The sequence below is a fragment of the Hordeum vulgare genome, unplaced genomic scaffold, assembly GCF_904849725.1.
Source record: "Hordeum vulgare subsp. vulgare unplaced genomic scaffold, MorexV3_pseudomolecules_assembly, whole genome shotgun sequence".
Classification (NCBI taxonomy): Eukaryota; Viridiplantae; Streptophyta; class Magnoliopsida; order Poales; family Poaceae; genus Hordeum; species Hordeum vulgare.
Genome location: NW_025422575.1, coordinates 1 through 21916, shown reverse-complemented (window position 1 = coordinate 21916; position 21916 = coordinate 1). Strand labels below are relative to the sequence as shown.

The window sequence follows — 21916 nt, the reverse complement described above, 5'->3', positions numbered from 1 at the left end:
CGCACGAGCCTGCATACATATGTGATCTTCTGTTTGGGAGACACTAATTAAGCATCAGATGCATGTGCATTACTATACATGCAGTTGCTTCAAAATCAACTCTAGGTACTGTACAAGATAAGACTAGATTAAAGAAGCAGCTAGGTACTCCTCCATCGTTAATTCATGCACACATTTAATTAATAGTTCAGTCAACTTACTCACCATCTACGTTCCGCCAGGCCATGCAAGAGGTATCGATCCGATCAGCTAATTAAGTTCCGACATCTCAGGGCGTGCGATGCACGAGCTTCCGTTAATGTTTGACTGACACGTAATTGCCATCCTCTTCCACATCCAACTGCACAATCAACTACTCCCACCAGTTGTGTCCTTCCAGGCATTCAAGGATGGAGCTGATGTGGTTTTGTGATGCTATCTAGTGGGCGGCTCTGATGGATCCAATGCACCAGCTTCAGATCAGATCCAACAACTACGTTTGGCCGCACCACTTGCTTGTTGTTTATGCTTTTGCCTTGGATCCACCCTCCCGAGAAGCAAAAACTCACCTAAGTGGCCACTTGTTGCAATTAAGCCGAACTCGTCGCTGTGTAGCATTTTTCTGTGTTGATTAGCATGGGTTCTTATTGACTTAAAATGAAGCATCATGGAGATGCAAACCTAAGTGCAGATTCGGTCTCTGTATAGTTAGGATGCACACACAACCAATAGCATCACATGCATATCATATAATTAGTTTGACTAAAAGAAAATCGGAAAACTTGTGCACTTGAATTGGATCTCCATCTTGACGGGTTATTTCCTCGTTTGGTTGACCTATATGTAAGAACGTTATTTTATTCTCGTTTGGCGGGGTATAGAAGTGTGTTCTTCCATACATACGTACATACATAGATAAACACACACTGTATTTTTGTTGAATCTATATGACAGACTTTACCAACGACATGTCAAACATTGTTGAGATGTAGTAAGATGATGTGTAGTAGTTCGATTGATGATTCCGGGCTCCTGCATCAATACAGTTTAGCACGGCGACTATAAAGTACTCCATCCGTTCCTAAATATAAGTTTTTTTATATATTTTATCAGGGAACTACATACGGAGCAAAATGAGTGAATCTACACTGTAAAATATGTTTATATACATTCGTATGTAGCCTTTTAATGAAACCTCTAAAAAAACTTATATTTAGGAACGAAGGGAGTATATTATAGCTACTAGAATGATTGTGCTTACGACATTTTTACATCCAAGCTGTTACAACACTGTGGATCAAGATACATTCACTGGATCGCTTCCATCAACAAGTGAGCTAAAACAAGTTTAATCCTCTAACGCTTTCATGGATGCACTTGATGCTAGAAAGATTCAGTTGTATCGTCAGCGCTTAAGCAACATCTTCTTTTGTATCACCTTACAAGTCGATGCCACAAAAGTAGTTGTCAAAAACATATTGGCAGCACTATGTGCAGTTTTCTTATTTCACCCCCTTTTATTTCAAATCTGAAAACAACGGTGGCACACACAGACGATTGTGTGCTAACACATGGATATGGAGAAAATGGAGGTAGTCAACAAACATGGTAACAACGTGCTCCCTCTGTTCCTACATATTTGTTGGTGAGGAGAACTAAACTAGCTCTCGCCAACAATAAATATTGTGGCATAGAGGGAGTACAAGATTGTAACCTAATCAACAACTTGTAATAAGGAAAGCAAAAGATACTGCGAGGCGGTACCAACTTCTAGAGGACAATAGCTTTCTCAATCCAAGAAGGTCAGGTTGACAACGCACGGCGGACCCTCTTCCTCCGTCCTCTCTTCTTCCGGTCGCGTGCCCTCCGCCCTCGACGCCGGGAGACCGATTCCTCAGGGTCTTGCTTCATTTGGACCTGCCTCCTCGCATTTTTTGAGGCATTCCCCTTGGTCATGTATGTGGCGGCACATGAAGGAGCAGAAATTTGGGTCCCAGCGCAGCTGGTATGGGGAGGCATCCTCCGCTTGCTTTTTCTTCTCTTCGTCTTCCCGTCCGACGCGCTCCGTCGGCATCGCCAGTAGCCCAGCTCCTCCTCCTCTTCCTCCTCCCGCTTCTTCTCCTTCCACACCACTCTGCTGGCACCGTTTGACGCAGGCGTTGATGTCGTCGGCGTGGCGGCAGCGCACGCGACAGGTAGCCGGGGCACCTATTCCTCCGACTGACGTCCCCCCTTCTGTCGTCCTCCCATGGGCTCGCAGACGCACGCCCCACAGGCACGCGGCGTGGCAGGGTTTGTAGTCCTCCCGGCCGCTGCACAGTGTCTTGCAGGAGTTTGGGCTGGTCTTGGCCGCCGCCGCCCCGACGACGAGCAGGGCTAGGCCTAAGACCACGCAGGACACCAAGACGCCGGCGCTGCTGCTCTTATTCGAACCCATGCCCATGGATAGCTAAGTTGCTGGTTGATAGCTAATTAAGGCTTAACTTAGCAGCTGTGTATGGTTGCTGATTGATGGGTTGTGGAGACGGGGACACACGCACATATAAAGAGGCCGGTGAAGCTAGCTAAAGGTTCCTGTCATGAATTTGAGAGGGTGTTTGTTTTCAGGGACTTATTGGTTTAGGAACTTAAAAAAGTCTCCATAAGTCCCATCTAAACCAAGCAGGAGTGACTTATAGGGACTTATAATGGTCATTTGGTTTAGATGGGACTTATAGAGACTTTCTTAAGTTCCTAAACCAATAAGTCCCTGAAAACAAACACCCTCTCAAATTCATGACAGGAACCTATAGGAGGGACTTATAGTGGACTTACATAGCCTCCTGCGGGCCACCACAACATGGGCGACGCTGTTAGTACTAATCTTGTCATCATGTATCTGCATATTTGGTTTAGTCATGCATATAGCATAGTTTATAAAGTTCTTGTCCGGCAAGGTCTCGACTGAGCGTGCAAAGAAGACGAGATGCTAGCTGCCGTGTGATAAGGCGTGCAAGGTGTGTTGCAGCACTGCCGTGAGATGTGGCAAGCAGGCGCGAGACGGATGGAGCGGCTGGACAAATCAGTAGAGAAAAATGGGCAAGTCATTAGTTACATACACGTACGTAGTAGCTAGTCCTTGGGATCCTAAGTACGGAGTAGATTCTAGGAGAAGATAAGGCCACAATAGTGCATGGAATTAGTTGGATAGTTAGCTATCTTTATGCATGCACATTTTAGTGTTCGCATCCTTGAGTGATTTGAGGAGGTGGGCGTAGTGGCCTGTGTGCATGGGATGAGTCTGATCCTGTGTATTTCTAGTGCTTTGAGAGTAATGAGGAAATCAGCCGTGACGTGTATAATGAAAAATAAAATGTAGTCTCTTGTTTCACCAACAAGAAGGGTGTCTCTTGTGCAAAGCAAAAGCTGATCTTCTCCTTGGTTGTGTGCGTGTGGGGTAGAGTTTCTCACCATGTGTGTGTGTGCGCGCGTGCGTGAAAAGAAGAAAGATACTCCCTCCGTTCTTAAATATAAGACATTTTAGAAATTGTACTATAAACTACATATGGATGTACATAGACATATTTTAAAATATAGATTCACTCATTTTGCTTCCTATGTAGTATTCTAATGAAATTTCTAAAATGTCTTATATTTTGGAACGGAGGGAGTAGTTGTAAGCCAGAGGAAGGAGGAGCGGGCGCCAATGGACGCATGCATGGTATCGACCCGACATGTGCGCGCGTGCATTGCATGTGCATGAGTGGATCAGATCGTATCAAACTCGCTCTTTATCCATAGTTTAAAACAACTATTTGCGCGCTATTAAGAGCTTCCTTGTTTGACTGTCGACCATGGATCGATCTAACCTCCATAGAAGCAAAAGCTCAGCTGCATGCCACGCATATATATAAAGGCTATGTAGGTGGGTGGTTCAAGATTAAGGCTTAACTTAGTAGCTGTGTACGTAGCGGTGTAGACGGGGACACACACACACATATAAAGAGGCCGTTGAAGCTAGCCAAAGGTTCCTCTCATGAACCTGATCAATCTTAGCGAGTACCCCGTGGCCACAACCACACGGGCAATGCATGTGCACACACGGATCGGACATCAACTTGCTCTTTATGTATATGTATATGTCTACTTGCTTCAATGCATTGCCCATGTGGTAGCTAGTTTGTGCACTGTACGTTAATGATGTCACAATAACACAATATGGAACTGAAACAGGTCACTCCAAAAAGGGGATACATCTAGTTATGAATGAATAATTGAAGAATATTTGTCATATTTTTGTTACATGAGGTAAACATTGTTGGGACAAACCCACCGGCGACCCAAACGCCGGACGAAGGTAAATGAAGGAGACACCACGCTTTTTTCCTGCTACGAACGCCCCTGCCAACGAACGGCATGTATGTTGCCTTTATTTCTCCTAACGACTCAAACACATATACACTGAGGTACACACGCACACACGCAGCACAACCTCGAAAGAACTCTCACGTCGATCGGGCGCACACCACGATCCCGATGGAGACTAATACGACCTTCCAGTGTCGGGCCCTAACACCAGCTGGCCACTGGTACGTAGTTTCCAGTATCGGGCCTTCTCACCTGCCCGTCACAACTGGCTTCTGTTGCCCGCCACAGCTGCCACCTTAGCTGTTGCGACGTTCTGCCCATCGTGTTAGATAAAACGAGATCAACGAGACACGAGAGACACGGATTTTTACGTGGAAACCCTTGCGGGAGAAAACCACGGACGCACGAAGGCGCAATCACTATGAGGAGGAGTATTACAAGCACGAGACGACAGACCGTCTTTAGGTGCGACTACATGGAGTATATATGAGGGGCAATACATAAGAGTCCTTGCAGGACAAGTAAACGAGTTGTACTCGTACGCGTCGGTACCAACGCAAAGGCCCACACCGTTTGTACTACGTCTAGTCCAATACGGTAGAATTTGGATCACAATTTAACAATCTCCACCTTGAGCCAAATTCCCTCCAGTAGTCGAAGAAAGTGAATAACTCCATCCAAATCAGCTTAAACACATTGTGCGACTAGTGAGAAATACCAACTAAGCCTGAGCAAAGCTCAAACTTATTGGTAGGAACTGGCTTTGTCATCATATCAGCTGGATTATCATGAGTACTTATCTTGCATACCTTCAAATCACCTTTAGCAACAACATCTCGAACATAGTGAAATCTGACATCAATGTGTTTTGTTCTCTCGTGATACATTGGATTTTTTGTAAGATATATAGCACTTTGACTGTCAGAAAATATGGTAGGGCAAGATGAATCTCCACAAAGCTCAGTGTACAAACCTTTCAACCAGACAGCTTCTTTGCATGCCTCAGAAATAGCCATATACTCGGCATCAGTAGTGGAACAAGCCACAATAGACTGCAAAGTTGCTCTCCAACTCACAGCACAACCACCAATGGTGAAAACATAACCTGTGAGCGATCTTCTCTTATCCAAATCACCAGCAAAATCAGAATCAACAAAACCAACAAGTCCATCTCCAGTTTTCCCAAACTGTAAATAAGCATTAGAAGTACCTCGTAGGTATCTGAAAATCCACTAAACTGCATTCCAATGTTCTTTTCCAGGATTAGCCATGTATCTACTAACAACACTCAGTGCATAAGATAAATCCGGACGAGAACAAACCATGGCATACATAAGTGAACCAACTGCACTCGAATAGGGAACTCTAGACATGTACTCAATATCTGCATCTGACTCAGGACATAAGGCTGATGATAATTTGAAGTGTGCAGCTAACGGAGTACTTACTGGCTTGGCATTATGCATATTAAAACGACGAAGAACTTTATCAATATATCCCTTCTGACTGAGATATAATTTTCCAGATGGTCTATCTCTGGATATTTCCATGCCAAGTATTTTCTTTGCTGCACCCAAATCCTTCATCTCAAATTCATTACTCAATTGCTTCTTTAGTTCATCAATCTCTGACATGCTCTTTGCAGCAATTAACATATCATCAACATAAAGGAGCAAATAAATAGCTGAACCATTGACAGTTTTCAAGTAAACACAACTATCATAATTAGACCGTTTGAAACCTTGAGAGAGCATAAAGGTGTCAAATCTCTTGTACCACTGTCGAGGGGATTGCTTCAATCCATAAAGAGATTTCTTTAACTTACAGACAAGCTTTTCTTTTTCAGGAATAACAAAACCTTCAGGTTGTTCCATATAAATATCCTCTTCCAATTCTCCATGTAAGAATGCAGTTTTAACATCCAATTGTTCAAGCTCAAAATCATTCATGGCAACAATACTAAGTAAAGTGCGAATAGAGCTATGCTTCACAACAGGAGAAAAGACTTCGTTATAGTCAATACCTGGAATTTGGCTATAACCTTTAGCAACCAACCTTGCTTTATATCTTGCCTCATCATTAGGAGAAACACCTTCCTTTATTTTGAAAACCCACTTGCAACGAATAGGTTTCTTCTCTCTAGGTAATCTTACCAAATCCCAAGTGCCATTCTTTTCAAGTGATTCCATCTCATCATGCATAGCAGTCATCCACTTATTACTATCACCAGAAATAATAGCCTCGGAATATGAAGAAGGCTCAGCATTACCTTCAATTTCTTCTGCAACAGATAATGCAAAAAAAAACAATATTGCACTCCTCAATTAACCTCTCAGGTGCATTAATACCCCGCCTAACTCTGTCACGTGCGAGATTCCAACCGGGTGGAACAATAGGCTGATTTGGAATGACATGTTCATCATCAAAGACGGGTTCATCATGTGCATCAACATTTTCCTTATCAGAAGTATCACCTGAATCAATAACATGCTCCACCTGAACAGTAGGCTGCTGAACAGTAGACTGCTGTTCACTCTCAATTGGAACATTAGTAGGTGCAACATCATGTAACATAGCAGATTCATTAAAAATAATGCTCCTGCTAATAACAATCTTTTGTGTTTCAGGATTCCACAATTTAAAACCTTTAACACCAGATTTGTAACCAAGAAAGATGCACTTAACAGCCCTAGGCTCCAACTTCCCATTATCAACATGAGCATAAGCAGTGCAACCAAAAACTCTCAACTGTGAATAATCAGCAGGTGAACCAGACCATACCTCAATTGGAGTTTTCTTATTAAGAGGAATAGATGGTGAACGGCTGATGAGATAACAAGCAGTGGAAGCGGCCTCAGCCCAAAAACGCCTATGCAAACCTGCATTGGAGAACATGCAACGGGCTCTGGAAATAATGGTCTTGTTCATACGCTCAGCAACACCGTTTTGTTGAGGAGTATAAGGAACGGTGTGGTGTCTGACAATGCCTTCAGACTTGCAATAATTCCCAAATTTCTTAGAACAGAATTCCATACCATTATCAGTGCGAAGTATTTTTTACCTTCTTTTCAGTTTGTCTCTCAATCATAATCTTCCACTCCTTAAAAGCTGAGAAAGCTTGCCATTTATGCTTCAAGAAATAAGGCCAAACCTTTCTCGAATAATCATCAATAATAGTCAACATGTAACGAGCACCACCTAATGACCTTTTGCGAGATGGTCCCCATAAATCAGAATGCACATAATCAAGAATACCTTCAGTTGTATGAGTCGAAGTGTTGAACTTCACCCTCTTGTGCTTGCCGAAGATACAATGCTCACAAAATTTCAATTTACCATTTTGGTATCCTTTAAGAAGACCTCTCTTATTTAACTCTGCCAAACCAAGTTCACTCATATGTCCAAGACGCATATGCCAAAGGTTAGAAGCATCACAACTAGAATTCTTTGAAATAACTGGAGTAGCGTTACCTGAAACGGTAGAACCTCGAAGGTAATAAAGACCATTGGTCGAACTTAAGTCACCTTTCATCACAATGAGAGAACCTTTGGTGACCTTCAAAACACTATCTCCACCTGAATACTTGTACCCCTTTGCATCAAGGGCACTCACAGAGATAAGATTTCTCTTCATCTTCGGAATATACCGAACATCTGTCAAAGTTCTGATTGTGCCATCAAACATCTTGATTCGAATGGAACCAATGCCTTCAATCTTGCATGGTGAATTATCAAAACCCAACACGGAACCAGCAGCAGTAGTAGAATCAAAAGTAGTAAACCAATCTCTATGCGGGCACATATGAAAAGTACACGCAGTGTCAAGTACCCACTCATCATTGGTCTCAGCACATCCAGCAATAACAACAAGAGCATCATCGGAACTTTCATCACGAGCAACATTAGCAGAATTTTCACCTTGTTTGTTACCTTTCGGTTTGTATGTGCCATTCCTCTTTTCCTTGTTCTGCAACTTGAAACATTCTGAGATGTCATGCCCGTCTCTCTTGCAATACCTGCAAGACTGCTTCTTGTCTCTAGATTGCGACCGGCCCCTCTGGCCGTTCTTACTTTTGCCACGGTTTCCATTATGTGAGCTCTTCTCCTTTGTCCTGCCACGAACAGATAATCCCTCGGCTTGGGATGAACTCGAACCATCATGAGGCACCATTAATTTCATCTTCTCCTTAGAGTTCAAAGCTTCATAAACTTCATTAAGCGTGAGAGTATCACGACTGTATAATATGGTGTCTCGAAAATTGGTATAAGAACTTGGCAGCGAACAAAGTAACATTAAAGCAGTATCTTCTTCATCATACGTAACCTCCATTGCAGCTAGATCGGATATGATCTCTTTAAATTCTGAAATATGATTCAAAACGTTACCTCCCTCGGGTAACCTGTGCATGAATAATTTTTGCTTCAGATGCATCTTGCTGGTGAGATCTTTAGTCATGCAAATCCCTTCCAGCTTTAACCATAGAGCGGCGGCAGTTTTCTCGCTCAAAACTTCCTGCAAAATATTATTATGCAAATGGAGTTGAATTTGTGACAAAGCCTTACGATCCCTTCTTTTCTCCTCAGCAGTCTAATCCTCAATTCTGTTCTTTCCAAAACTATCCAGTGCATCATCATAGTCGGCCTGCGCCAACAACGCCCGCATCTTGACTTGCCATAGGGTAAACCTTGTGTCACGGTCCAGCAGCGGAAGATCGTACTTCATGGAAGCCATGAGTAGATAAATCTGTGTACACAAAGTAGTACAAGCCGGCAGAAAATTCTTGACAGAATTAATATGCGGAGCAAAGAACTAGAAACAATAGCACCTGGTAGCTTCGGTTGTGGATGTAGCAATTGAGAACGAACCAAACAAAAAATCTGTGTTACGTGTAGCAGCAGCAACTTGCTTGATGGATTTTGCTCTGTGGCTGGAAAGTAGCAGCAGCGACTTGTGGCAGTACTCCGATCTGACGAGCGGCTACAGCCACGAATCTTGGTTGCGTGGAGCAGCAGCACTTGCGGTAACAGCGGCAGCCTCCTCGCGAGCGAAAAAACGGATCGGGTCGCGACGAGGCGCGCGATGGAACCGAGGGGCAAGCTGGCGAGTGAAATAAAAAACCCGGATCGAGGCGGGGACGCGTTAGAACCCTAATTTCTCTCGATCTGAAATCTCGTATCTTAAACCATAGCTCTGTATACCACTTGTTAGATAAAACGAGATCAACGAGACACGAGAGACACGGATTTTTACGTGGAAACCCTTGCGGGAAAAAACCACGGACGCACGAAGGCGCAATCACTATGAGGAGGAGTATTACGAGCACGAGACGACAGACCGTCTTTAGGTGCGACTACATGGAGTATATATGAGGGGCAATACATAAGAGTCCTTGCAGGACAAGTAAACGAGTTGTACTCGTACGCGTCGGTACCAACGCAAAGGCCCACACCGTTTGTACTACGTCTAGTCCAATACGGTAGAATTTGGATCACAATTTAACACATCGCTACAGAGGGAGGAGCACGGACGATTGTCAATATAACAGCAAAATGAATTCATCTTAACGTACTAATTAATTCTCAATATATCACTTCAAAGTTGTTCGACATAAGAAACAAACATCAATGTATCACATTCATCTTAACATACTAATTAATTAACTAATAGTTTTCTGGCTGATATATTCATGACTTAGTTGTAAACATAGTCAACAACAACCATCATTTGACAGTCAGTGCGGTTGCTCTTCCCTATAGTGATTACCACAAAGGTATCCACCCTCAGTTCTCTCTTTCCCTTGATGAAGTCCTGCCAGATGGACTCATGGAATGATATGCGCCCGTCGCAACAAGGGACGATATGGGAGGTCCGGTTGGATCATTTTTTTCCTTCTCTCTTGTCCAGTCACTGACCGGACGGGTCCGCGGGCGTATGAAGGGTCATATGAAGGATCGGGCTATAGATGCTCTTATTTAACTGACAAACGATTACCCTATTGGGGACACCCTGCAGCATTTGCATGTGCGTAGCTGCATCATATATCAACTTGCTATTTGTGTTCATATATAATATATGCACTTGCTTCCAAATTAACATATTAGATTATATTAGGTACTAGCTGTATTAGGTTAGCAGAACTGTAGTGGCAATTAATGCAAGTTGTCGATCAACACGTCCAAGCTTCCTTGTTGGAACACCTACATATGTGCGCCACTTGCTCCCCTTCGTTGTTGCTTGTGCAGTATATATATCAACTTGTTTTTGTGCATATATATCAACTTGCTTGAAACGCAACTAGATTCATTCATGCTAACTGTAATTACTACCTCTACTCCTATTGTTAATATTAGCTTCATTGTTCTTGTATTTTATAATAGAAGTTAAATATTGGCATCACTCTGTGCTATTATAATTTCCCCATCTGCACTGTTCCTGTAATAGAAGAGACATTTGCTTTAGCGCATTCATCTGTCATGAATAGTGGTCCAGTCTTTGATCAATCCTTCATCCCGGTAGGTGTTTCTCGTTTTGGTTATGAAGATCATTTTCCGGCAAAAGTCATTGTCGAAGATACCAAGCTTAGAAATATGAAGGTTTCTTTGTCCAAACTAGACGACTTGCCAAAGTCTAAATTTGCTTGAGCTCTAGTACCAGATTTCATTTCATCCCTTAAGTGGCAAAATTGTCTAGTTCCAATCATTCATGATTTTACCTTACCAAAATGGATTTAACCATGATGTTGTGCTTGTTCTGTACAGCCAAATGATTTTAAAATGGATAGATAATAAAATTTTGCAGAACAAATAATTTGGAAAAATAGACAACCAGTACGAAAAACATTGTATGCTTTTTTATGGAGTAAAACAGCTCTTTAGATTGAAATTTACGAGGAAAATATATATTTTGAAAACAAGGAATGCTCATGGAATATTGAAAAATATCTGAGTATTACAAAGGAGTTTCTATACTTTTACAGAAAACATGTTTTTTTAATCCTACTTCCAACAAAGTTGTCAGCTGACCTAGGCCACCACCAACCACACCCGTTCAAATCTAAAGATGGTGGAGCTCTGATACGCTGCCCCAATGCACGATCTCACCACCACCAGACATGCAGGTGTGCCGTAAGGTAACCCGTTGACGAGTTCAGCGTGCACCCCACTCTGACAAGGAGGTCAACACTCGTCGCCCCATGCCGCCACATCCTTCGCAGGAACATCCAAGTTCGGACCCGAACAGCGTGTCGCCCCCCGAAAGAGCATCACGGTGAATCACGACTTGCTGAGCCCGACCACCACATTTCCGGTAGCAGCTGGACAACACCCCCCCCCCCCATCTCCCACCCCCACCGCCTCATGAGCATACGTTAGCCGCGACACAGCCGGCCATCGCCTAGATTGATTAGCTATGAACGTATCTAGTCAAGTTTTAGTATTTAGATACTCCAATTTCTAGAGAAAGTTAAGCCAATAATTTTGGAACGGAGGGAGTCAATTCTTATATATGTGGGATAGATGCACGGTGTAACCTATGCCAACATAATACACATGCATGCGGGGGAGTCGACAGCGTGTGCCGGAGCATGGATGGCCAGGGTGCGATATTGTGATGGTGTCATGAGGAGGAGCGTCCATAGTCAGGTCTTGGGATGTAACTTTCGTCGGTGAACCTCGTTAAAAAATCTCGGCGTCATGCTCCGGTGATTGCTTTGTCCTTGGTAGATTGACTAACGCCTCGGACTAATTCAAACACCGACTACATCATCATGGGGAAGGGGGTACCTCTTCACATGGCTTGATTTTCTCCAAAAATATCGGCTTACAACTATTATGACGAAAGATCTTGATAATTTCTCTAGATGGATGGATCAAGCGAGAGATCTATCTTCATCCATTCTATCAGATCAGACCCGACATCTGTGCGCTGGGCTTCCACGAAGGTTAGATTGCCATCACGTACAAGTGCAGCTTGGCTACTACCCCATGGCGAGTCGATACATCAGCTTAACTACTTCGTAATGCCCAGATGCTGCAGGGTTTACATGGATGTCAGACAGAAGAGGTGGGCCAACTAGCTCAGTTAATATGTGGTGAATGCATGTGCATGCAGCCAAGCCGCCAAATTATTTTGCTCTGAGTAGATCTAGTGCAGTTAGCGCGGCGTCCCATGCGAGACATGTCCACTTTCATTCTTTAATTTTGGGCAATGAAAATATTGGGAGCACTGTTTTGTTGGTCTTGTTAGCTATATTAGATTAGCAGAGGTATGCTGACATTTAGAGCAATGTGTCGAGCTTCCTTGTTTGACGGCCTGCATGTGAGCAACTTGCTGCTCTTGTTTGTCTTTTGTGCAGTAGATACATGTGCACAGCTGGATCATATCAACTTGCTTGCTTTTATGTTACATATCTAATGCCACAAACTCAACTTAGTTACATATCTACATGTAGTTTTTTCTTTTCTTTTTTCGTGCATAGGCATAGCTTTGGTCTTGAAGGGCTTTGCTCTTTGCCGGTGGATTCTTTTTTGTGTGTTTCTGTTAGTTGTGTGCGTCCAAGTTAAGTAGCCATTGTATTTGTATCCCTATGAGGTTTCATTGTGAGTCAATAAAGTTCACGCATTGTCTGAAAAAAAGATAACTAAAAATAAATAGTATGACTCTTTGAAAGTACGTGCAGCAGGCTCCACCGATAGGGAGTGCTCCATCTGGATAGATCGGGTTACAAGGCTCATTTTTTTTTTTTTGAAAAGGAGGCTGAGCCCCGGCCTCTGCATCAAGTGATGCATGCAGCCATACAAGGCTCATTTAGAGTTTATCTTAATTCTCGTGTCAATCCTTTAAAAACAAATAGTTTGGCAATGCCACCATATGACACCATAAAACAAATAGTTCAACAACAACTACTTCTTTTTTGCCAAGGAAAGGGAAAGGGATCGATGGGAAACTAAAAAATAACGAAATGATGCAAATATGATAATAACCTTACAACAAGTAGTTGAGAAAGATCGATCACCTAATTGGTGAGATCGACCATGGGAATCCACCAGGAACTAAAACACCATGTACTCACGGGCGTCGCCCTTCTTGGGTTGTGAGATGGCCTTGCAGAAGGCATCATCTTCCGCTTCCCTTCTTATTCCCGTCCGGCATGCTCGGTTGGCATGGCCAGCACCTCAAATCCTCCTCCTCTTGCTTTCTCTTGCTGTTGCTGCTTCATCTTCCTCATCTGCTTGGCATCCTCCAAGACACCGACGATTCCGGCACCAGGGTGGCACTGATTCATGCAGGATGCGTAAACATATGGGTAGTGCATATAAGGAAGGCACTGCAAATAGCAGCTAGCCATGATTGTGGTCTTCTTCAGCCCCTCGGCCAGCACTGCCCGTAGCGCAACTCCTCCGCCTGCTTCTTGCCCTTCTGTTGCCCCATTGTCCACCAGAAGCACAGCACCGCTGCCGGACGAGATGCCCGGCATGTCCTTGCAGAACACGCAGTCGCGTGCCTCCGCCACCACAAGGAGCAGCGCTAGGCCTAGGAATACACCCGGGAGAACAACGCTGCTGCTGCCCTTCTTGGAACCCATGGTCTTGGCTAGCTAGCTGCGTGGCTGGCTGCTGCTAAGATGGACGGGCACGCTCACATATAAAGAGGCTGTCTGGTTAAGCTAGCTATGGTTCCTCACTTGAATGTTGAATCTGATCCATCCAGCTTCCTTCCTGCCCTCCACCACCTGCATGATGAACCTTTGTATTGTAGAAATAAATCAGAGGTACAAAGAAATAAATCAGAGGTATTGTAGAAATAAATCAGAGGTACCCTTGCTTCAATTTGTGGAAGCACTCACTAAGTTATTTACAGGAGTAAAAGAGTTCTTGCATATTGTAGAAATAAATCAGAGGTACAAAGAAATTAACAATGCTGAACGGCCTAGTATACACAAATAATGACTAATGACCCTATTATGGAATCGTTGACATTGACGTGGTTCAACCCAAAAAAATCGAGGTAGAGACATAGACATAGACAAGGTACTGCCGAGATAGAGACATAGACATAGACATGGACATGGCAGCTGCCGAGATCGTTGGACATTTGCACGACCTTCAGAATGCGATCCTCCTCTGCTAGGGACACACTGCGGCATGTGCATGTGCATAGTTGCATCATGTATCCACTTGCTATTTATGTGTATATATAAGCACTTGCTTCCAGATTAACTAGGTACTAGCTGGATTAGATTAGCAGAATTGTGGTGACAATTAGCGCGATGTGTCGAGCTTCCTCGTTTAAGGGCCTGCATTTGCGCCACTTGCTCCTCTCGTTTGTCTTTTGGGCAGTAGCTAGATACATGTGCACAACTGAACCATGCATATCAACTTGCATTTATATGTATGCATATCCATTGCCACAAACTCAACTTGATAAATGCATGCCAACGTGTGTGGTAGACATCATTAGGTTCAACTCTTTCCGGGAACAATTGCACTTCAAAAACCTATTTAGCGCTATTCAAAATATAGGACTCCGATGCCCCCATCCATCAAAAGGAGCTATTGTACCTACGTGTAATTTTGAGACTCTTGGATGACCTTTTTTTTTCAAAATGTCTAAGACCTCCTAGAATCCGTTTGATCTAAGATCTAACGACTCTCAAGAGCCCGTATGATAGTTTCATCTAAACCTTGGTAGCACCTCATATTTCCCCCATCGATCCGATCAGACCAGACCTGACATCTAGACATGTGCAGGTGCAGCTTCTTTGCTCCTTCCTGGCCAATCCATGCATGCATGATGCTTCTGGGTGGATGTTGACAAAAGCCCGTGGATCCACGGGCTCAACTGCTATGTGTTGAATGCGCGCATGTACATGCAACCTTGTCGTCAGTTAGCACGGCGGCCCATGCGTGACGTTTCCCCTTTCATTCTTTATTTCTTGGCAATGAAAATATTGAGAGCAGTGTGTGTCAATCTAGTGCAGTCAGCTTCATTATATTTAGAGTTAGATAGCTCGATTCCTTGACGTACGCCATGCATATAACCAGAATTGCCAAACACATAGCAGAAAAGGAAAAACAGTGGTGGCCTTAAAAGGGCGGCACACACACAAGAGGTTGTGTGCTCGCACATGAAATATAAAAGGAAACCAGAAATAATAATTAACAACAAGATCGACCACCTCATTAAAACCTTGTTAAAACAAACGACGATGTCCGTGCAGTGCAGGAGGCAGCAGCAACTTCTTGACGATAATAGCTTTGTCAGTCCAAGTTCAGGCTAAGGGCGCGTCCTCCTCTTGCGCCCTCTTCCCACAGCGGCGCCAAACACATGGCGTTACACTACAATCGCGAAACCATTCGCACTTTACTTTCCCCACAGACGTCAGCCCATCAACGGCTTCTGCTATTGCTTCTTCTCCTCCAGTTCCTCCATGGGCCGCCAACCGTGGGTCGTCGTCCGGCATATTCTTGGCGTAGCACTCTCCGACGCATTGATCTTGGGGAATGACCTTCTGCTCACGGCAGACGTCGTAGCACCAGACCGGGTCACTCAGGTGGAGGACGGCATCGGCTTGCTTCCCCTTTTCTTCTCTCTCGCGTCCGGCACGCTCCGTCGGCATCGCCAGGCGACCAGCTCTCCCTGCAACTCCACCACATCCTCTTGCTTCTTCTTGTCCTGTCACCCTGTGGGTCGCGAAACACCAATTAGTTTTAGCTGACATAACTAAAGCAAGCAAATTGATCCCGGAGACGCATCAACAGATTCAGCCAGCCTAACACGCTATTTCTCTTAGGAAAGGAAACCAGTTAGCTCACTTAAGAACAAAAGGAGAGCAGTACTACGTACCTCCCGTACAAGCACTCATTGTAGCACGGGCCGAAGTCCGACTCGGACCGCCCGCGGCACAACGCGGAGCAGTAGGCTGCATCCCCATGCTCTTCACCCAAGTTCCCGGCTCTCCCACCACCTTCCTTGCCCGCCGCATCGACGACGACGAGCAGGACTACACACCACACAACAACGACGCCGGCGCTGCTGCGCTTCTTGTTGGAACACATACCCACAGCCATGACTATCAACCCAACCCAAGGTGTATGGATTGAGTAGATGGGAACACCCGTATATAAATAGGCCAGTGAACCCAGCTGTATAGCCGGTGTCGTCCAAGATGTGGATATATATGTGATCAGATCCGACCTCTGCGCGCGCAATGCATGTGATCACATATCCACTTGCTTCCAAATCAACTACGGTACTGCAGCGCTAAGCTAAATTATTGGTTTAAAGAAATGATTGCTCGCAGGAGCAATGGATGCATGCATTGTTTGACCGCCCCATGCTTGCTGTTACTGCATCAACTTGCTTTTGTGCATAATGCCTGCCAAGTTACCAACTCGTGGTGGAGATACTACATGTTGTACTTAGAGAATCTCCAGCAGACGCCAAAAACAGCTTCACGCGTTAAAAATCTGTATTTTTGGGCACCGGACAGCACCAGCAGAGACTGAAAAACACATCACGCGTTAATGTTTTTAGGCACACACTAAAAAGCGCCATGGCAGGCAGCAAATTTAAGACGCCGGATCGCGCACGCTTCATTATTTACACTGCGTGTTCTTTTGGACGCGCGTTTTTGGACATCAGAAAAAACAATGTTAGTCCCCGGACAACAAAAGTGCTACACCGACGCGCTAAATTTTTTATTGCACGCGAAACTATTGTGCGCCTTTTGGAGATGCTCTTAAATGCAAATACATATTACCTTCATTCCTCCTGTTCTTTCTTCTTTACACAGTACAATTGCCGTTGCCCACATACATCTACATAATATGAATGGTATTACAAATTGCCGTTGCCCACATACATCTACATAATATGAATGGTATTACAAATTGCCGTTGCCCACATACATCTAGGTATTACAAATGGTGGTCCAGTCGTTGATTCTTCATCAGAATAGGCTGCATTTCCTTTTGGTTATGAAGATCATCTCCTGGCAGAAGTCGTTGTCGACGGACCAAAACTGAAGGGCGTACTCTTTCTTCACTTTCTTGAACCCATCTTCGCAACATGAAGGTTTTGCCTTATACCTAGAAGAAGACTTGCCAAAGTTTACATTTGCTTCCTTTCTAATACCAGATTAGTTTTGTCCCTTCGATCCCAAAATTGTCTAGTTCCGATCCCTATTTCATTATTTAAAATAAAAACAAAATTCTGGGCTATACGAAATATGATCGAAACTGTGAAACTGAAATGAGTTGGAAATGTATTCAACATTGGCCTTTTTCTCAAAGTCATGTCGCACGAATTTAAGCTGTGGCACTTGAAGAGAAAACCATTTTTACTCTATTAAATTTAACAATGTGAAACAACAGATAATATATGTTCTCCTCAAATGGAGATGCTGGTGGGAACACCCATCCCCATCACCGTTTTGGCAGCCATAGGATCACCGTCCGACGGCCTTAGCTGCACATACGGCACCATGCCAGGACCATACCGGTTTTTCCTCTCGGGGTCCCTGTTCCACTTGTTGACCTGCTCCCCGATCCTCAACATCCTCTCCCTCAAGTCCTCGACAGGGCCGGTCCTAAGATTTCAGGGGCCCGGGGCGAAAACAAAAGCAGGGGCCCTTTATGCATCATGCATGTTTTCATATTTTTAGACACGGGTTGCTCTTAACTTTTACCGATGGAGTGGAAAACCAACATATCACGTTAGTTTTATGATTTAATTGGTCATGAGTATATTAATTATATCTTACTTTAAATTTAGCCAAGGAAGTTGCATATACAGTTTGCCACACACACAAAAATTGAACGGCTAAAATTAATTTGGCCACCTAAATAAATTAAATCCACCATGCATCCTCTAATTAATACTTTTCAGAATTTTAGCTATTAGTATATAATTAATCCATGAATCCTAGTAGTCATTCTATCCCATTGTCTTTCATCAAAAACCAACACAGCCAGATTCATTAGTCAGAAAGCCGGACTACTACAACCTACTCTTTTTCGCTAATTCACTAGCTACTCCTAATTGTGCCCCTAAGGGCATCTACAGTGGCAGTTGCTTGTGCATGCCCTAATGAAGATAAAACAAAGATTGAAAAAGTAAAAAGTCATCTAAGCACTTTGACTTGCAACGGCAGATGCTAATTGTATGGGCTAAGTAAACATCCCGGACGCTTACTGCAGGAAGGAAAAGCATGTGGCGCACTTTTGCGTCTGACGCCTCACCAGGAGTCAACAAAGCAACCGCTAATTTTGCGGGGATTTTGATCCTAACGCAATTCTTTAAGCGCTGCATTAGACATGCCCTAACTAGCAACGTATCTAACAGAACCTAGATAGTTCTTGGATGATGAATCAAGGAGATGCTTACCTGTTCAGTTGCTCAAAACTGGGGTATTGTTACTCCTGTTCGACGAACATGAAATCACCTGAGTCACGTGGTGTTGCGCCGATAGGTCTCCGCGGGAGGACGTTGTGGCGGTGGGAGTCATTCGTGATATGTGTTTGAGGGATTGATTTGCGGCTAGGTCGATCGCTGATATTGTTGTATGTGGGTTTACATGTGGGAAACGGAAAGTCCACTAATTCAGGAAATCGCTGATTTACTTTCCCACTACTGCACCTTCACGGTTACACCTAGATTAGCGCAGGATCATTTTTATGGGCCTAATACACAAAGCACACATACGTGGGGGCCCCTACGTTTCGGGGGCCCGGGGCGGCCGCCCCCCCTGCCCCCCCTCAGGGCCGGGCCTGGTCCTCGAACGCCTTGTTGATCTTGCCATTCTGTTCCCACGCCGGATCTTGGTACGTGCCCAAGTACTCCTCGCCCGACGAGTGCGACGACAGGAGGTCCAGTATCGCCATCACCAGCGCGCTCTGGTGCTGGGATGGCAATGTGTCCAACAACACCTTGTCTGGCGCCTCCATGAACGCGTGCATCCCATTCCCGTCGGCTCCCATCTCCGACGGCATGTTTATGCGGGCTATGTAGGGACGGTTTGGGACGTAGCCACCAAATGGGTACTGGCTAAAGTTGACGGCGGCGTGATGCGCCGACGCCACCCACATGATGGTGGATAAGGTCTGGACCAAGCTCTCGTGGCAGTCGAGCTTCGGCCACCATGGCTCATCCTTCTTGTCTGCATGTCCTTTGGTGCGCACCTCATCCCACCAAGCCTGGAGCTCCACGTCGTCGACGATGTCCGCCGCACCTGGGTAGTAGTGCGCCACATAATCGAACGCCCACTGTTTGATGGCATCCCAAATCAGCAGGCCATCGTTGGCATAGGGGTAATCATGTATTGCCAGCTCTAGCTTCCCATCCTCCCCTCTGACCGCCATGCCCCTCCAGATGAGGTCCTCCGGCAGCACCTCCTTATCGAACCGCCACTGCTCGGCGTAGGCCGCCGAGCTGATTTCCATCCATGGAGTACTTCCCCGGCGAGAAGGTGCTCTCGATGATCCCGTCGGCGTTGATGAGCAAGCTGCGGGCCTGGGCATTGATCTCCATGGTGAACCGGAAGGACGGGTGCAGCAGCCGGTAGATAGGGTGCATCTGGCTCAGCTGCCTGTTGGCCGCGATGATGTACGGCTCGACGCAGCAGTGTGTCCTCAGCCAGTGGCTGACAAGCTGATGGTAGCCAGTGTCGAGGGAGACGACATGAGCCTTGGCGAGCTGCCACTGCCAGGACCCAGTGATGCTGGCTTCGTGTGCTGATGCCGGCGTGAATACCTCACGCCACTGTGGCTTGCTCGCGGACTTGGGCCTCGTCAGCTCGATGGCGATGGGCCGGAGCGTGTCGTCGCCGGCGAGGAAGAAGAGCGCACGTGCCCCGTACAAGGTCGTGCCCTCCAGCTGCCGCACCTTGTTGACAAATGGAAGGTACAAGTCATGGTAGTCCAGCATGAACAGCTTCTTCTTAGCCACGGCCTGCATGCAGTCATATATATTAGGTGCTCAATTCTTACTACCAAATATATCATTTGCTCTCCAACCAAATAGTAATCAAACTGAAAAGACATATGATGATTGGGTTTGATTACTACAATAATTATATTTGATACAAGTGACATGATTGAATGAAAATTAGGCTTTTCTCATCAGGAGCTTTTTCAGGCATTTTTGCATGTTCAGATGGCCAGTTTGTTTAGATGTTGACAGAAATAGATTGGTGGAGAACATCCATTTACACACACACACACACACACACACACACACACACACACACACATATATATATTGAGAGAGAGAGAGAGAGAGAGAGAGAGAATACGATGATGGTCGCTGAGATATATAATTCGAGGGTGTAGAGAAGGCGGGAAACAAGATACCTACCCTGACTAGTTGGATGCTGAGTGGATTCATCCCTGCAAGGGTTTCACGCGCGAACTCCTCGTCTCTGAACCAAGCAAACTTGTCCCCTGCATTTGCAGGTCTGGTGAGTTGATTCTAAAGAATGCGTTAGCTCGAAATAATAAGAGTGGCAGATTTCAGGTCCAAAACTTAATGGTGCCAGCTAAAACAAGTAGCAGGACTTGATTTGTACGCACTGTCGTGAATCTCGGGCGTTTCAAACTTGAAGACTCTGCGTATCCCCTCAAAAAACTCTGCCCCTTCCTGCTCAAAGAGAAGAACCGCCTCCTTCTCAAGAAATTCAGCGATAAATTTGAACCTTCCACCATCTGGCTGGACTGGCTGGTTCCTGAACTGATCGTCATACATCGCGTTGATGGCGTCCAAGGTGGGGAAACTCTGGCTGCTGTGCTTCGACAACTTCATAATCCTGCATATCCCGTGGAGCACCGACATGAGCAACTTTGTGTTGAATGCTGCCTCCTTTTGCTCCGTGAAATTCTCGTCCTCGGGAACGTAAATGGATACCCCCTTGGGCGGAATAGTCTCCGACAACGGATCTACACACAAGATTGTTAATAGGCAGTCCCTTTTAGCAAGATAAATGGATACCCCCCTTGGGCGGAATAGTCTCCGACAACGTAAATGGATACCGCCCTCCTCTTTACAAAAGCAACATTGTTAATAGGCAGTCCCTTTTAGCAAGATAATTCGTCGTACATACCATCCTTCTATATTCATTGTAATACCATCCATGTATATCAAAAACACATAAAGATAAACTCCGGTGTAAAAAAAAAACGCTCTTATATTGTGGGACGGAAGGAGTAATATCAAGGTTAGAGGCAAAAACCAAGCCAACAAAAAAAAGTGTGTTGCTTAATGCTTTCCTCAGCTGAACAAAAAGAAACAAATGCATACTGCTGCCAGAGCAAACTCTTTTCTTTTTATTGTTTATTATCATCAGGGCCATGTCTTTGTTTGCTGTCTACTTCCCCAAAATGAATACATACATACTCCAACAGCAGCAGTCTCAGAACGAAATTAATCAATTGGTGCCGGTCAATCTGTGCACTGACTAGAAAGAAACCGTTAATACTACATACACACCAGCGGATCAATCATGCTTCGTCTCTATCTCAAGAACCAAGACAAAGACATGAAAAAACATCCCATCCATCACATGAAAAACTTTTTACAGACCAACAATCAATGAAT

The 21916-nt window shown here is 44.7% G+C and overlaps 3 protein-coding genes and 1 pseudogene across 4 annotated transcripts; all 4 read right to left on the bottom strand.

Moving 5' to 3' along the window:
- Positions 1-1471: 1471 nt before the first annotated feature.
- LOC123420455 lies at positions 1472-2577 on the bottom strand. The gene has a single exon (XM_045107358.1). It carries the CDS (start codon positions 2420-2422, stop codon positions 1874-1876), a length of 549 nt encoding a protein of 182 aa, XP_044963293.1. The 5' UTR covers positions 2423-2577; the 3' UTR covers positions 1472-1873.
- A 10601-nt stretch (positions 2578-13178) lies between these two features.
- Positions 13179-14023, bottom strand: LOC123420450. 2 transcript variants are annotated; one of them, XM_045107353.1, is made up of 2 exons: positions 13764-14023; positions 13179-13688 (listed from the first exon to the last, which is right to left on the bottom strand). In XM_045107353.1, the coding sequence occupies exons 1-2, from the start codon at positions 13908-13910 to the stop codon at positions 13461-13463; spliced, it is 375 nt and encodes a 124-aa protein (XP_044963288.1). In that variant the 5' UTR covers positions 13911-14023; the 3' UTR covers positions 13179-13460. The 2 variants fall into 2 exon arrangements, with proteins under 2 accessions (XP_044963288.1, XP_044963287.1); XM_045107352.1 differs by having other exon boundaries at positions 13179-14022.
- A 1320-nt stretch (positions 14024-15343) lies between these two features.
- LOC123420449 lies at positions 15344-16481 on the bottom strand. The gene is made up of 2 exons (XM_045107351.1): positions 16172-16481; positions 15344-16008 (listed from the first exon to the last, which is right to left on the bottom strand). The coding sequence occupies exons 1-2, from the start codon at positions 16393-16395 to the stop codon at positions 15597-15599; spliced, it is 636 nt and encodes a 211-aa protein (XP_044963286.1). The 5' UTR covers positions 16396-16481; the 3' UTR covers positions 15344-15596.
- Positions 16482-17716: 1235 nt separating this feature from the next.
- Positions 17717-21154, bottom strand: LOC123420462 (annotated as a pseudogene).
- Positions 21155-21916: the final 762 nt, after the last annotated feature.